Source organism: Choloepus didactylus, chromosome 8, assembly GCF_015220235.1.
Source record: "Choloepus didactylus isolate mChoDid1 chromosome 8, mChoDid1.pri, whole genome shotgun sequence".
In the NCBI taxonomy this organism is placed as follows: Eukaryota; Metazoa; Chordata; class Mammalia; order Pilosa; family Megalonychidae; genus Choloepus; species Choloepus didactylus.
This window is the reverse complement of record NC_051314.1, coordinates 32,763,998-32,780,065: the sequence shown is the minus strand read 5'-3', so window position 1 is coordinate 32,780,065 and position 16,068 is coordinate 32,763,998. Positions and strand designations below refer to the sequence as shown.

General features: G+C 37.5%; 1 protein-coding gene across 10 annotated transcripts in view; it reads left to right on the top strand.

The window, feature by feature from the left end:
• The window catches only part of CFAP54 (cilia and flagella associated protein 54), a 429,497-nt gene that overhangs the window by 258,371 nt on the left and 155,058 nt on the right, over positions 1-16,068 (top strand). For all 10 annotated transcript variants that reach the window (XM_037846937.1, XM_037846939.1, XM_037846934.1 and 7 more), the window contains 4 exons: positions 1,621-1,743; positions 7,568-7,621; positions 11,357-11,564; positions 15,895-15,974. In XM_037846937.1, the coding sequence (XP_037702865.1) occupies positions 1,621-1,743; positions 7,568-7,621; positions 11,357-11,564; positions 15,895-15,974 (465 nt within the window). The remainder of the gene's footprint in view (positions 1-1,620; positions 1,744-7,567; positions 7,622-11,356; positions 11,565-15,894; positions 15,975-16,068) is intronic.

Genomic DNA, 16,068 nt, shown 5'->3' with positions numbered 1-16,068 from the left:
CCTTGTTGTAGCTGTAGTCAAAAATAAACAGGACTAACCAAGCACGGATATGGAGAGGTATTTCCTCATAGGGATAATGATCAAAATTGTCATCAAGAAGTCTGAAAGAGGTTACATGTCTTCTTAAATGCCTACTTTGACATTGTATGGCACTAGGGAGATTAGAGCCCAAGTTCTCTGAGGCAAGATTGAACGTATGAAACTCAATAGGCAAGTTAATTTTCCCTTTTCCATTAGCAATGTTCTCCCGACCTTTTATGTTTCATTTTTGTTATTTTTGCATCCTATCTCACTTTCCTTCTTTCTGGTTTCTTTAAAATTCATGTACTCTTGATATTTCTAAGATAGTACTGAAAGGAAGAGAGAGTAAGATGTGTAGAAATGTTGAGGGTAAATTGATTTTTCTCTTTCTATGTTTATATGTATGTATGTGTGTGTGTGTGTGTGTGTGTATATTTTCATCTAATTTTGAATTTTCCTCCCTGCTTCCACATTAATCCTTCTCTAATCTGTTCTCTACAAAGTCATTTGGTGTTTTCAAAACATAAGTTAGGTTAGGGCCCTCCCTGTGCAAAACTCTTAATAACTTCCTATCATGCAGAGGTGAAAATCCCAAAGCCTCACTCTCCACAGGTGCTGCTTCATCTTCCCTGGCCACTTTTCTCACTGACCTCCTAACCCTCTTCCTTGTTGCTTGAGCTTTCACCACACAGCCGTTCCTTTAGCGAGCTACCACTCCAAGACTGCACTTTTATCATCACTTTTGCATTCGTGGTCCTCTCAGCCTCCAGGTTTCCATATGGCTCTTTCCCTCAAGTCATTTCCCCCAGAAAAGTCCTCCTTGACCACAATATCGAAAATAGCATTTTGTCAATACCTACTACTCCTTCCCAAACTGTGTATATCTTCACCTGTCACTTAAACATAGCTAAATATACACCCCAATGGAATGTAACCTCCAAGAGGGCTTGATGCATAGGATGTGCTCAATAGATGTGTTGAATGAATGAATGCATGAATTTGAACAGGAATTTTTCTTCCTATATTTTCTGATTGCAAGTCCTGCTGGGTTATATTTAAAAGAAGCCAAATACAATGTATAGTTATCAATTGATTAACATTAAGCATATGTCCATAAAATTGACAGTGCCTACAATTATGGATAAGAAAATTAATAGTTATCTCTATGTTGATACATTGTAGAGTTAATTCACTGGTTTATTTTAGAAAACGTCAGGAGTGTTTTGTTGTTTTTTTAAGCTATAGTTCACTATGGGAACAAAAAGATAAATTTGATTTAAAAAAAAAATTTTCATGCCTCATATTTTTATGTGCTTGCCTCTGATGAAATAGGCAACATCTGATAAACTTTGTCCATTGTTTTTGAACAGTTGCCTGCTGTTGTTTATTAGCTTCTTGGTCCATTGCACATGTAAATTGGCTTACACACAGAAACATGCATCTCTATCCGCCCATGTTTAGTAAACATTAATTCCTAACACATTACCAACATTAAGCAGATCTCAGAAAGTTGATGATTTCTCTTTAAAAAATTTTATTTTGTAAGTGAAACGAATTGTTTAATTTGAAATCTCATTGACTTTTTTCCTTCCTTTAAAGATTGAAGTCCTTATAGATTTAGGGTTCTTTTCTGAAGCCTTTTATGAGATGTCCCAGATTTTTTATGGAAAAAACATACCTTCCACAATACCTGCTGGCTGTAAAGCTCCTGGAAAAATAAAGGTAAACCTGCCAATTTGATTCAAAGCTATTTCTTTACTTTTGAAGGGTACATTCCTAAAATCTAGGGAACACTTCCACAAAAGTATATTTACAAGTTTTTGATATTCCAGATCTCTTTATTAAGACTGCTTGTAGCTCACATCAGGCTTTTACACAGCTTCATTTGTCAGAGCCTGGCAACATGTCTGGAATGGAAGGGTGTCATGGGGGAGGGAATGCAGTTTTGGAGTAGATTTTTGCAATCAAATTCTGGCTCAGAGATGTTGCGCATTGTTCTTTGTTATAGGTATAATGGGTGGTCTCATTAGACACACATCACTCACTACCTCTTAGACGTTGGTGTCTCATCTTGTAATTTTGGGTGAATTTTCTAAATCAAAATCATTTCCCCTTATATCGTATTTGGATATTTTAAATTTGTATAACCAATGAGTTAAGAGTTAAGAATGTGTTCAAATTTCTTCTCATTTCTGTAAGAGGAGAACTTTCCTCCATTTTGCCTAGTCTTTTCTGGCTTTTAGGAGATACTTTTACCCAGTTTTCTTAATCTGTATTTGTAAATTAGATGATTGAAGCAGCCTGGAAAATGAATGCTCGACTTTATGCTTGAAGTGTAAATTAAATCAGAAGAAGCTATTAATTTCCTTTGATTCAGTTTTCTTAGCAGTCTGGGATTCACTAAGTAATCTTGCTTTAGGCAGATGCTTGGACTCTCGTGGGCCAGCAGTAAGGGAAATAGGAGGAGGGAACAAGGCAGCTTGCCTGAGGGAGACTGTATGTGTGATGACTGAGACTGACAGATGTGAAACCTGCTGGTTTGATTCAAATTTGGAGGACCTAAAAAAATTTAGGGAATGAGCTGTAAGTCTTGAAAAATTACTTGCATAAGCTGACATTATGTTGACACATACAAGCCTTCAGTGGATTCCCCTAAAATTTACCTTGCTTGTTGCTCAATATTGACTGTTACAGCATTCTCATTCATTGTAATAGGGTGAAGGGTGATATGCAGTAGGCAATAGGATGTGTGTGTGTATGTGTGTGTGTGTGTGTGTGTGTGTGTGTGTGTGTGTATTTAGAGAGAGAGCCAAGGAAAGATATTGAGAGAAAGCAAGCTTGGGAGGAAGACCAGGATTAGAGAGACATTTGTCCGTCACCATTACATAGATATTGGTCATAAACATAGGAGTGGAGGAGATTGCTCAGGAAGAGCACAAGAAAATAAGAGAGCACTGGAAAGAGCCATGGGGAACACCAGCATTTAGGGAGATGCAGAAGAGAGAATTCAACAAAGGGAACTTCACGTGGGTGTCCCTTGGTACTCAGCAGAAAACACAGAGGCTTCTTATCCTGTGCCTCTTATTGTGAGCTCTAGGCTGTCATAGTCTAATGGATGACCTATATTTGAAAAAGATGCCATTTATCTACCATCAATAATATGTGTATTTTGAGTTTGTTCAACTGTAGTGGTGAGAGATCCACACATTATCCTCAAGCCTTTCACTGATATCCCTAGGGGGACTAAAAGTCAAGGCCTCACTTTGTGATCACAGATCAGCATGAAACCAACTGAGCCTATGGAGATCAAGCCTTAGCTATCTTTTATCCCATGCTTGCTAAGCACCAGGCACTGTGCTTTACATGTGCTATGTGCTTTACATGCATTCTCTCATTATTCAGAGGGAGTTCCAGCTTGCCAAGGAGGAACTTTCCTCTCCATTTTCAAGATAAGGAAAATAGATCAGCAAGGTTAAGTGATTGGCATAGGGTCACATAGTGTGTAAATGGCAGAGCCAGTATTCAAACATAAATTTCAGTGGTCCAAAGCCTTTCCTCTGTCCTTACTTTCAATAATATAAAGTTCTAAGCAAATAAGCTGATGTATCATTATGTGTGAAAAGTTACAAAATCAACCAACTCCTCAAATTCCTGCCTTTTTTGCTTCCATATCTCTCTGCATAAATGACACCTTTAATTTGTGTCGCTGCAGGTGCCACCTCAGACTTAATCATTTCTAGACAATATACTTCCTTACAGGTCAGTTGCTAGTTATTAAGACCATTGTTAAGATTATTACCCATCTCCTAGCTTCAAGGTATCCCACTCTTTCGCCTCTGAACATGAAGTCAGTTCATTTTCTGGTTTCATTTGGCTCATTTTCTGTGAAATGAACTACAGTAATTCAATCTTCTTACCTGGATTAAATTAGCAGTATTTTTTTTTTTTTTTTTTTTTTGCTTGCTTCTCATTCAATGGCCTTTTTGTACTCCAACTGGTCTGCATTTTGTTAATAAAATTATATTTTCACTCATTCAAAAATATTTACTGAGTGCCTACTGAATAGCAGGTACTATTCCAGGCATGGGATGGGGTGGAAGAGGGTAGAGCAGTTAAAAGACAACTGGAGTACTGCTCTCCTGGAGCTTACAGTCGAGTGAGGGTGACAGAAATAAACACATTCACCACATAAATATATGTCAGGTGATAATGTGTTAGGAGGGACAATCAAACTAGGTTGAGGGGATGGAACATGACTGGGGCAAAGTGTTGCTGTTTTATGCAGAGTGGTTTGGGAAGTCTCCCTAATAGAGAGTTTTGAGGGAAGCGAGCCATGCAATGATCTGGGGGAAAAATCTTCCAAGAAAAAGAAATTGCAAGGGCAAATGCCTCGAGGCAGGGACTTGCAAGTTGTGGTTGAGGGAAACCAAGGAGGCCAAGTGAGGCTGGAATAAAAAGGACAAACCAGGAGGGGAAGAGGGGAGGACTAAGGAGTTGAGTCATGTAGGGCCTCATAAGGCTTGGTAAGGACTGAATTTACTCTAAATAAGATGGGGAACCTTACAGACTTTTGAGGAGAGAAGGGATGGGATAGGAATTAAATTTGAAAGGACCATTTTGCCATATAGGAAATAGACTGTGGGTGAGCATGCTCTAAGTATGGTGAACAGTCAGAAGTCCATGGTAAATAATCTGGGTGAAAGTTGGTCTTAGTTTTCTAGGGCTGCCATAATAAAGTACCATAAACTGGACGTATTAGAGCTACACAAATTTATTGCCTCACAGTTCTGGAGCCTATAAGCCTGAAATCAAGTTGTCAGTAGAACCATACTCCTTCTGAAACCTGCAGGGGAGAATCCTTCCCTGCCTCTTCTAACTTCAGGTGTTTGCTGACAATCCTTGGCATTCCTTGGCATGTAGATGCGTCACTTCAATATCTTCCTCCTCCTTTTTCCTGTCTAACTGTGTCTGAGCCCAAATTTCGTCTTCTTGTAAGGACACTAATCCTATTGGATCAAGACCCACCCTAATCCAGATTGGCCTCATTTTAACTAATCACATCTTCAAAGACCTTATTTCCAAATAAGGTCACATTCACAGGACCAGGGATTAGAACTTGAATATATTTTGGGGGGAGACACAATTGAACCTTTAACAGAGATGATGATGGTTGGAGTGGTAGTGGTGGAAGGAGTGAGCTGTGGTCAAATTCTGGGTATGGTGAGAAGGTAGAGCTAACAGCATGTACTGATGATATTTTGGATAAGAGATGTAAGAGAAAAGAGTTTCAAGGATGACTACAGAGTGTTTGGCCTGAGAAACTGGTAAGAAAAGGAAAAGTTTTTGTTTTTTGAGATGGAAACTACTGCTTGAGGTAGAAGCTGACCATCTTAAGTATGAAATCCCTAGGGAAAACTAGGTAGAGAATTAGTGGGTATGTAGCATATAAAGTCTGGAATTCAGGAGAGAGGTTGGGACTGCAGATATAACATTGGGAGATACTGGCATAGAGATTTAAAATCATGGGACTGGTTAAAATCAGTTGTGGACTGAGGAGGATAGAGAAAAGTAGAAGTCAGATGATTGACCCTTAGAGTCATCCCCATTCAGAGGCCAGGAAGACAAGAATCAGTAGAGGAGAAGGGAAGAGAAGCCGGTGGGTAGAATGAGAAATAAGTGAGAGCCTTCAGTGGACACTCCTTTCACCAAAATAGACAAACAGAAAATCTGAAACCAATTTTTACATATAAATTCTAAAGTTTTTATTTTATCAGTTATTTTTTTATAAGACAAGTGTGTGGGTGAATTGTCTCCCAGTGGATTCTGACTTCAAATTTTGTACTCTCAAAGTTAATTTGCAGCTTTTCAGTTCCAAATTGGGAATTTAGAAAGTGTAATTAAAAGAGGAAATGCATTCAGGATTTATAATTAAAATAGGTGCCAAAGTTATTAGGCCCCAGGCTAGTTATTTAAAGACAGGATTAATAAATTAGATTTTGATTGCAAAAGAAAGATTCTTACAGATTGTTATTGGACGACTTCACAGACCTTTAAAAATAGTCTGTAGTTTAGCTCTCCTCTTACAGAGATTCTGCTTCCATCAAATCTAAAGTCCTATTATCAACTCTCTTCAATTTAAACCACTGAAGATCTTCCCCTGGATTCAGTTAGTCACTTTCAAAGTGTTCTAGGAGATAAAGAATATCTTCTCCCCAAAAAGAACTAAAACAAACAAACAAACAAACAAACAAAGCCCAGAAACCCATACCAACTGTTTCTTCCAATAAAATCCCTGTATGGTCTCTTGGTTTGGGTCCCTCAAAAGCAGAACAGGAGACAAGGATCCTGAGACAAGTATTGGATACAAAAAATGTATTTGGGGATGATTCCAGGAAGCTTGGTGAGAGAATGGGAAAGTTAGGGAAAGGAGGAAAACCAATCCAGAGAGTGTTAATGAGAAGGTCACTGCTGTGGACAGTGGGGCCCTTAGAGAGGTTGCATAGAACACATCTTTCATCCCTCGTTGGTCAGGATTGCTCCTATACTTACAGCCTCGCCTGAACACTCTTTGTGGCCACGGAATCCCTCAGGCAAAGTGGTACAGGTGCTTGAGGTAGGACACCACCCATGTGTGCTGGTGACTTCTGGGTGACCAAGGGGATATGGGTGCGTATCAGTTTTGGCTTTGACAAATGGGCAACTTTTTAGAAGGACCTTCTGGACCAAGAGAGATGCATCTACTTGAAAATACAATACCCTTCTGTGGCAAACAAATTAAATGTTTCCTGATGCATTTAGAGCCAAACATATTAACAAGTAATTCACAAAAATTGGAAAGAAACCCACAAAAATAGTCATTCTGAATAGTAATGCAATTTTACCTCAAATTGGCAAAGATTTTTAAAGTGATAATGCTCCATGCTGTTAAAAGTGCAGTGATCCTGCCATTTTCATATAATGTGGGAGTGAGTGTTAATTGATCCAACCTCTTTCAATTTTCTCAATATGTTCTTATCTTTTTACTTAGCATTTTTGCTTCCAGGAATCTATGCAAAAGCACTAATCAGAAAAACAGACAAAACAGCCATCAGTGTTATTTAAACTAGGACTGAATGGTGGGGTGAGAGTGGAAGCAGCCCCTTAGATGTCTCACACTGAGAAAGACGTTATTATGGTACATTCATGGAGTAAAATATTTATTAGCTGTTAGACTGAAGTTCACGAATAACTTGATGGTATAGGATGATAATTATAATGTAATGCTTAGTGAAAACAGGATACAAACCTATTTATAAATGTTTAAATATGCTACAGAGACATTGGTAGGAAAGACGTCAAAATATTAATGGTGATGACCTAAAAGAAGTAGACTTACAGATGGTTCTTACTTTCTCCTTTATATCACACTTGTCTTTTTTGAATAGAGCATATACTACTTTTATAATAAAGATATTTAAAATAATTTTAGAAGAATGCAGTAACAGTTTCATTTAAAAGAATACTCAAATAACCTTGTTCCTAACATTAATATTTTGTATATTGACAGATATTTCAATCATTTGACTCAGGAAAACCTCTTCATAGCAAAGAAAATTTACAGGTAGGGAAAATAATAGCTTATAAACACTAGATATTTAGTGTGGATAATTTGGGGGCCGTTTCAAACTATTTGGTAGGTATAATATTTGTTTCTGAAACTCTGGTACGTATGTGCTTTTCTACTTCTAATAATGGGCCAAATGTCAATAATTGAATGATTGGGATTTAAGCATTTGATGACCTAGTAGTATTTAAATATCTTGAAATAATCGTTTCCACAAATCTTAAAGGGTATCATCAGTCTGTTCACTAGCAAGTGTTGGAGTGGAAGAGTTGTAGTAGAACTGATGGTAAAGCGAGTTATGGACAGGTAAGGGAAGGTAAGGGGTTCACATAATCAGTGACAGGTAAACATAGACAATACTTTCCTATAATTGTGCATTTATTCCACAAACTTCACTTTTCAATTATGTTTCAGATGATCCATGGTTTTGCCTTAAAATTTGTCTAAATTATAAACATCTTGCCTGAAATGAGAGGACAGTTATTAGGAAAATATAAATACATATTCACATTTCATTGTAGTATTCCAAGAGCTTGCGGTGTTTAAGAGTATTTATTTCTTTCCAGTCTTAAATTCCAGGGCATCCTAAAAACTCTTCCATAAGAAGTGTCTTGGTTTTTTTTTTTTTTTTTTTTTTTTTTTTTTGGTATAAAGGGAACGTCGGTGTGATCGTTTTTTTTTTATACAAAGGGAGACTGATAGTTTAATGGAAAACGAGTGCGTATTAGCTAATTAATTAAAACAGTTTTGTCGGTCTGCTTGACTCTTCTAAGTAGAGAGAGAGAAAGGAGTGTTAAATACCATTACTAATTAATCTTCTTTTGATCCTCAGCCGGATGTGTGTAATTGTCAAGGCTCATTAAATCATTGTTTGTTATAGAGAGAGGAGAGAAGAGAAAACTCTCCGCCCCAATCCAAAGTATCTTTTCTGGATAGGGAGGGTCAACCACATACCAAGTGCAGCAATTTGGGTTCAGCTCAGTCCCAGTGGCTGCTTCCTGTCTGGCTCTTCTGTTTGTGTTGATCCTCACCCTTTAGAAGAGGTTAAGAAAAGATTCAGAACAACTACAACAAACCTCCTCACTGCCAGCACTGCGTCAAACTCTCCTGAGCAATATGACTTTTCAAAATTTTAGTTTATGTAAGGGAAATAGTTTTCCTCTTCTCTAAAATAGACAGCCCCAGCAGCTGCCTTTTGTATTAATTCAACAAATATTTATTAAGAGCCTACTGTGTGCAAACACTATTCTTGTGCTGTCAATCCAGTCAGTCAATCAAGAAAACAAACAAATAAGAAGTCCTCATGGAGTTTACAATTTAGTGGGGGAACTAGTAATAAACATATGTTGGTAGATATTATCAATCACTAAGTTATAAAGTATGTTAAAAGCTGGACCACGCGATGGGGGAAAACAAACAGCATTGTGTATAGGGGTTTGAGAGCATGAGGCTGGGGTGGGGTTTTAGTTTGTTTTTTTTTTTAATTTATTTTGAAATAAATTCTAAGTTATAAGAACAGTTGCAAAAACCATACAAACCCCATACACAGAATTCCAGCATACCCTGACCCCCCTCCCCCGAAATGGGGTTTTAGTTTTAAATGGGGTGATCAGATTAGTCCACACCAAGGTGACATTTGAGAATTGATCTGGAAGAGGTAAAGGCACAATCCAGAGGAAGAACAATCTAGGAAGAAGGAATAGCAAGTGGAAGAGCCCTGAGGCAGGATCATCTAGCTTGCTTGAGACATGTCCAGGTCAGTATGGCTGGAGCTTGGTGAATGATGGGACAGTAGTAAGAGAAGAAGTCAGAGAGATAGCAGGGGGCCAGATGGAGAAGGGCTTTATAGGGCCATTGTGACTTAGGCTTTTACTTTGAGCAAAATGGGGAACCTACTGGAGGATTTTGAGCAGAGGTGCAACCTGACATATATTTTAGAGGGATCATTTTAGCTAATCCATTGAGCCTACTGTATCCCAGTTACTGTTCTGGTGCTGTCAATCAAAAATAGCAATTAATAATATAGATAAATTCGCAAACCTCTTAGAGCTTATATTTTAGTAGGGAGAGAGGAAACTAGTAACAGTTGTAGACATATTGAGCTTTGAGATGTCCATTAGACAAACTAGTGGAAGTATTGAGTCAGAATTTGATTATATGAGTTGTCTTTAGAAGAGAGGTAGGAGTCAGAGATAGAAACTTGGGACTTCATCAACATTTGGATAGAATTAAAACCATGAGCCTGAATAAGATCATCAAAGAGTAGGGAGTGAGGAGAAAGAAGAGGACTGAGCTCTGGGAAATTTGAATATTAAGAGATGAAAGACAAGAAGAGGAACCAGGAAAGGAGAGACTAATAGGATAAAAGGAAACCAAAAGAGCGTGGTGACCTGAAATCCAAGAGAAAGCATTTTCAGGAAGGAGTGGAGTGATCAACAGTGTCAAATTTTGCTAATGAATCATGTGCCATAATTAATTGAATCTTTAGCATTTTTTTCCAGATTTAATATTTCTGAAATAAGAATGCATTTTATAGTTGATGACATGTGACAGTTTAACTAGCATGTAAAAAAATAGTAACTCAGATTAGAAGAAATATGGTATATGAGGAATGAGAATTCACCACTGGATTTAGCAAAGTGTAAGCCATTGATGACCTTGACCTAGGAGTTTCAGTGTAGGGATGGAGTGGGTATGACAGCAATAGAAAGGAAACTGGGATATGGGCAACCCTCTAGAGCTTTGCTGTAAAGTAGAGCAGAGAATTGGGGTAGTCATTGGAGGGGGAAGTGGGGATGTAGAGTTTTTTTGTCTTTGAAGATGGAGATGACAGTCCATCTGTGTTGAGGGGAATGTCTCTGTAGAAAGAGACCCATCTATGACGTAGGAGAGAAAGGAGAGGTTGAGGGCCTAAGTGGTGGCACCAGCCTTAGAAGCAGGAAGGAAGGCAGAGCTGTGGGGGCAGATGCTCAGGTAAATGGGACAGATGGAGTTGTGGAGTAGTCCATGGATGCTCTCCTCATACTGCTTCAATTTCCTCAGTTAAGTGGAGGAAGCAAGGTCAAAGCCAGGTTATCAATTCAGAGTAGGAATGGAGGAAGGGTTAGAATTTAGAAGAGAAAAGAGAAGGTGTGAAATGATTGTCTTGTAGAGAGAGAGAGAGAGAAAGAGAGAGGGAGACTGGGGAAGTATCGGATGATTACCAGGCAGTACTGGGGTTTGGCCAGGAACTTAGGGATCACTAAGTGTGGTTGATGATTTTCTCCAGCCTTCTCCAACTGCAGGGGTGCAGGCCTTGAGAAAGGTCAGAGTTGAATTTTACCAATGGTGTGATTTTGCCAAGGAAGTGTGTATGCATGGAAGACAGTCCAGGGAGTTGAGAGTGCATGCAAGGAGGAGTTATAATGATTGACCATACTCTAGGATGGGTAAGGAGATTGCTTGTCCACCCCTGTTCCCATTCCAGCTCTCATTTACTCATGCTAAAGCAGAGTGGCAGGTGTGTATGGCTGATGAGCTTTGGCTATTTCTCTAGTTTGATAAGGTATCCCTTCCCTTACTCCTGCTAGGATGGTTCTGACATTACATGTTTCTTGTGATTGCCATTATGGTACTTCATGTCATCCCTGTATTCTTTTATCCAGTACCAACTGGGTGGAGTGCAAAAGAGGATTGAGGCTAAAAATATCTGAAAAATTGTGTTGCTAATTTGCCTTTTATTTCTTTTTTTAGGCAATTGATGAATTAATAAATAGAGGCTTGCCTCTAATTCTGGTTACGATTGGTCAGCAACATCTCTTAAACAAGTTTTGTTTGGTCAATACATATTTTTTCATAAGCATGGCTGCAACAATAAATTGTGTCCCAGAAAATACCTTGAAATCATCCCCCCATGGAGTTGTTTCAGAAAGGAGCAAAGCAAACCCCCTAAATGTAAAAGGTAATCTTTTGTTATATTTTTTGCTTGCTTCCCTTTCTCCTCATTTTCCTTAACCATTCCCTACTCCATCCCTAATGGTCCATATTGAAAAATCTACTATATATTTCTAGTATATAAGCTCATATAATGGCACACATATGTTTTTATGTCTAGGTATATGCATATGTACACTCATCCATATATATCCATGTTCATGCACATTTTCACAATATACACATACATAATAGGATTTGTCATTATTTTACAAAACAGTATAATTCAAATTTTTCTGCATCTTGCATTTCTCATGTAGCAAGACTTCACTGAAACAACTCCTCCAAGTCAACTGCTTTTGCTTTGATACACTTTTGCTACTGGCTATATAATATTCTATGCTATGAAAATCCCATGGCTTATTCAACCCTTCCCCTATTGATGCACATTGATTTTTCCAAGGAACAGTGCTACAGCACTGCATATCCATGTGACATGGTGTGTATTTCTCTGTGATAGATACCTAGAGATGGGATTGAAGGGCTTTAGGGTATATATATTTTTCTATTGCACTATCTATTACCTTAAAAATATATGCTTTTGATCATTAAGTATGATGTTAGCTGTGGGATTTTTGTAGCTTGCCTTTATCAGGTTGAGAAGTTCCCTTATATTCCTAATTTGTTGAGTGTTTTTTTAATGAAAGGGTGTTGGATTTTGTTAAATGTGTTTTCTATGTCTGTTGAGATGACCATGTGGTTTTTGCTTTTTATTCTTTTGATAAGATTTTCAGCTGTTATACTAACCTTACCACTTGGTCTCATGTTGTGCAATTCTTTTTATATGTTGCTGGATTTGGTTGCCAGTATATGTTGAGGATATTTGCATCCACATTCATAAGAGATATTGGTCAGTAGTTTTCTTTTCTTGTGATATCTTTGTCTGGTTTTGGTATCAGGGTGATACTGGCCTCATAGAAAGTGTTAGAAAATGTTTCCTTCTCTTTTATGTTTTGGGAGGGTTTGTGAAGAATTACTGTTAATTCTTTTCTAAGTGTTTGGTAGAATTCAGAATTTTCATTGTGCATAATTGTTTTTATTACTAATTCAATTTCCTTACTTGCTATAGGTCTCTTCAGATTGTCAATTTCTTTTTAAGTCAGTTTTGGTAGTTTGTGTCTTTCTAGGAATTTTTCCATTTCATCTAAGTTATCTGATTGGCATACAATTGTTCATAGTATTTCTTTATAATTTTCTTTTATTTCTATAAATAAAAAATATATATTTTCTTTCATTTCTGATTCTTGGTCAATCTAGCTAGTTTTGTCAAATTTGTTTGTCTTTTCGAAGAACCACATTTTGGTTTCATTGAGTTTTCTATTGTTCCTCTGTTCTCTATTTCATTAATTTCCACTCTAATCTTTATTACTTACTTCTGCATGCTTTAGGTTTAGTTTTCTCTTATTTTTCCTATGCTTTAAGGTGGAAGATTAGTTATTGATTTGAATTCTTTCTTCTCTCTTAATATAGCCATTAATTATAGCAGTAATTTTCCCTCTAAGCACCACCTTAGCCGCATCCCATAAGCCATGAAATGTTGTACCTTCCTTGTCATCCATTTCAAAGTATTTTCTAATTTCACTTTTGATTTCTTCTTTGACCCATGATTTTTAAGGAGTGTGTTGATTGATTTCCACCTGTCTGTGAGTTTCCCAAATTTCTTTATGTTATTGATTTCTAATTTCTTTCCATTGTGATTGGAGAGAATATTTGGGATTATTTCAGTACTTTTAAATTTATCAAGGTTTGTTTATGGCCAACCATATAGTCTATTTTGGAGAATGTTCTGTGTATTTGAGAAGAATGTATATTCTCCTGTTAATGGATGGAGTGCTTGGTAGATATCTGTTGGGTCTAGTTGGGTTAGTTTTGTTCAAGTCTTCTGTTTCCTTATTGATAGTTTGCCTAGTTGTTCTACCCATTATTGAAAGTGGGGCATTGAAGGTCTCCAACTATTATTGTTGAATTATCTAATATCCCTTCATTTTATGGGTTTTGCTTCATGTATTTTGGTGCTGTGTTATTAGTTTTACATATTTTATAATTATGATATCTCCCTGATGAATTGACCTTTTTATAATTATAAAGTGTCTTCCTTTATTTCTAGAAACCTTTTTTGTTTTAAAGTCTATTTTCTCTGTATTAGTCATTCCAGCTTTCTTGAGGAAATTGCTGTTTGCATGATGTATCTTTTTCCATCTTTTTTCTTCACTCTGTATCTTTGAATCTAAAGACTCCTTAAAAATTCATGTAGTTGGATCTTGTTTTTATCCAGTTTGACAATTACTGCCTTTTAACTGGATTGTTCAATCCATTCACATTTAATGTTATCATTTATACAGTTGGATTTATGTCCGGCATGTTTCTTTTTGTTTTTGATATGTCTTGTGTCTTTTCTTCTCTCTCTGTTTCTCCTCTACTGCATTGTTTTGCAATATGGATATTTTCTAATGTAGCATAGTAATTTTTTTAATGATTTTCTCACTGTTTTTGTTGTTGTTGTTATTTCCTTAATGTCTGCTCTAGGGATTACTATACATGTCTTAACTTTTTTTTTTCCTTTTGCTGGTTTTAAGATTTTCTCCTTGTCTTTGGATTTCAGCATTTTTACCATGATGTATCCATTTGTGGATCTCTTTGCATTTATCCTATTCAGAATTTGTTGAACTTCCTGGATGTAGAGATTAATGTTTCTCAATAAATTTGGGAAGTTTTCAGCGATTATTTCTTTGAATATTTTTTTCTGCTTCTTTCTCCCTCTCCTCTCCTTCTGGTAATCCCATCACATGTATGTGGGTGCACTCAATTGTCTCTCACTCTGAGCCTCTGTTCATTTTTCTCTACACAGTCACCAAGGCACAAAGTGCCATCTTTTCAGTTGACTCTCTGAAACATGCTGCCTCTGAAATTGCCTAGGAAACAAGACAGAGCGTGGGGTAACATACATGCTCTGAAATGCTTCAACCTGGAACTCCACTTTAATTGCTGAAAGGCCCTATCTAAATGCAAAGAGGCTAAGAAGTGTAGTCTTGCTAGGTGCCCAGGAAGGAGAGAAGAATGTATAAGAGTGAACATGAGTGATCTGAACCACAGTACTTCTTAGATGTGATATTATGCTCCCTGGTCAGCTCATTGGGGTTCCAGTCTTGTTAACATCAGTCAGGCAATAATAGAGGTGAAGTGAGCCAGAGGATTGGTGACAGGCAGGTAACCAGGTCTCCTCATATCAATTAGCCTCTAGATAGAAAGGATATGGCTCACCTGTGCAGCTCTTCGTTGTCTTCTTGGGGACCAAGGTCATCAGAAATGCTCGTGTGGAACCCGTGTTCACCTTGTCTGATGAGTCTGTTGATACCTGTGGGTCTGACTCTTCCTAGGATCTCCCATGCTCTGATCCCAGGGTCCTTCCATCCACTTTCCAAGCATTTGTTCTGTCTGTCTGTCTCTCTTGACTCCCTTGCTCTCACTATCACCTTTAGAGGAGAAAGCCCAGTCAAAGCTCTTTCTGCTGGGTCTTTTACCAAAGCTCAAGCTTTCCCTCACACTTGGCTGGTCCCTAGCTCAAGAACCTCCTAAGTTGGAGAAGAGCCAAGTAGTTTGGGATTGGGGGTGGAGAGGAAGCCAGGTGTATTCAGTTCCATGTTATTCTGGAATCCTCCCCACTCATAAACTCAGTCTCTCTAGGGGAGTATTTTTTGGCATTAATTTCTAGCCAAATAATTATTTGTGGTTTCTCTCTCTCTCTCTCTAAATAAGCTAGGTTTACTGATGCAGGAAAAGACTGAAATTCTTCACTTCTCCCTTGCACACAATAAGGGCAGGCTTTGGATTGTGGGTGGGAATTTTGAGAGAGAGATTTGAGGATTGCAGATTGTGCTGTTTCAAATGCTCTCTCTGTTCTTAGAGTGAGGCAGTGTGTGCAAATCAGAAGGATTGATGCTTCCAAGGAGATCTTACCCAAATATAAATATCTGGATGACCCCAAATACTCTGAGGGCCATAAAGAAAACTGGGAACCCAGGGAAGAAGCTAGGACTTTAGATCAATAGCTAATAGTGCGAATAACTTCATTAAAGATCCAAAGATCCTTTTGGGATTGTCTTATTTGTTGTAAAAATCAGCTTTCTAATGTATAGTTTTTAGGGATTCACTGATGTAGGAATATGTTTCTAATTATCATTGTGGACTTTTTATTATAACTTTATGTATAGTTTTCTCACTAATAACCAACTTTAAAAAATAATATTTATACTAACTACAGAGATTCTTTGTTCTTTTAAAATTTTGTGTCTTTATAGAACTACAGTTAAAGGATGATGGAAGCTCAAATTCTCATCTTACAAAAATGAAAGATGAGTTTACGCTTAACACGCTAAAGGTAAGTTTGAACATTAAAAAATCATATTAATGCAGTAACCAAAATGTCCACTGTTAGGCCCCGGGCAGGCCCACTTTCTTGCATCAGCATGGGT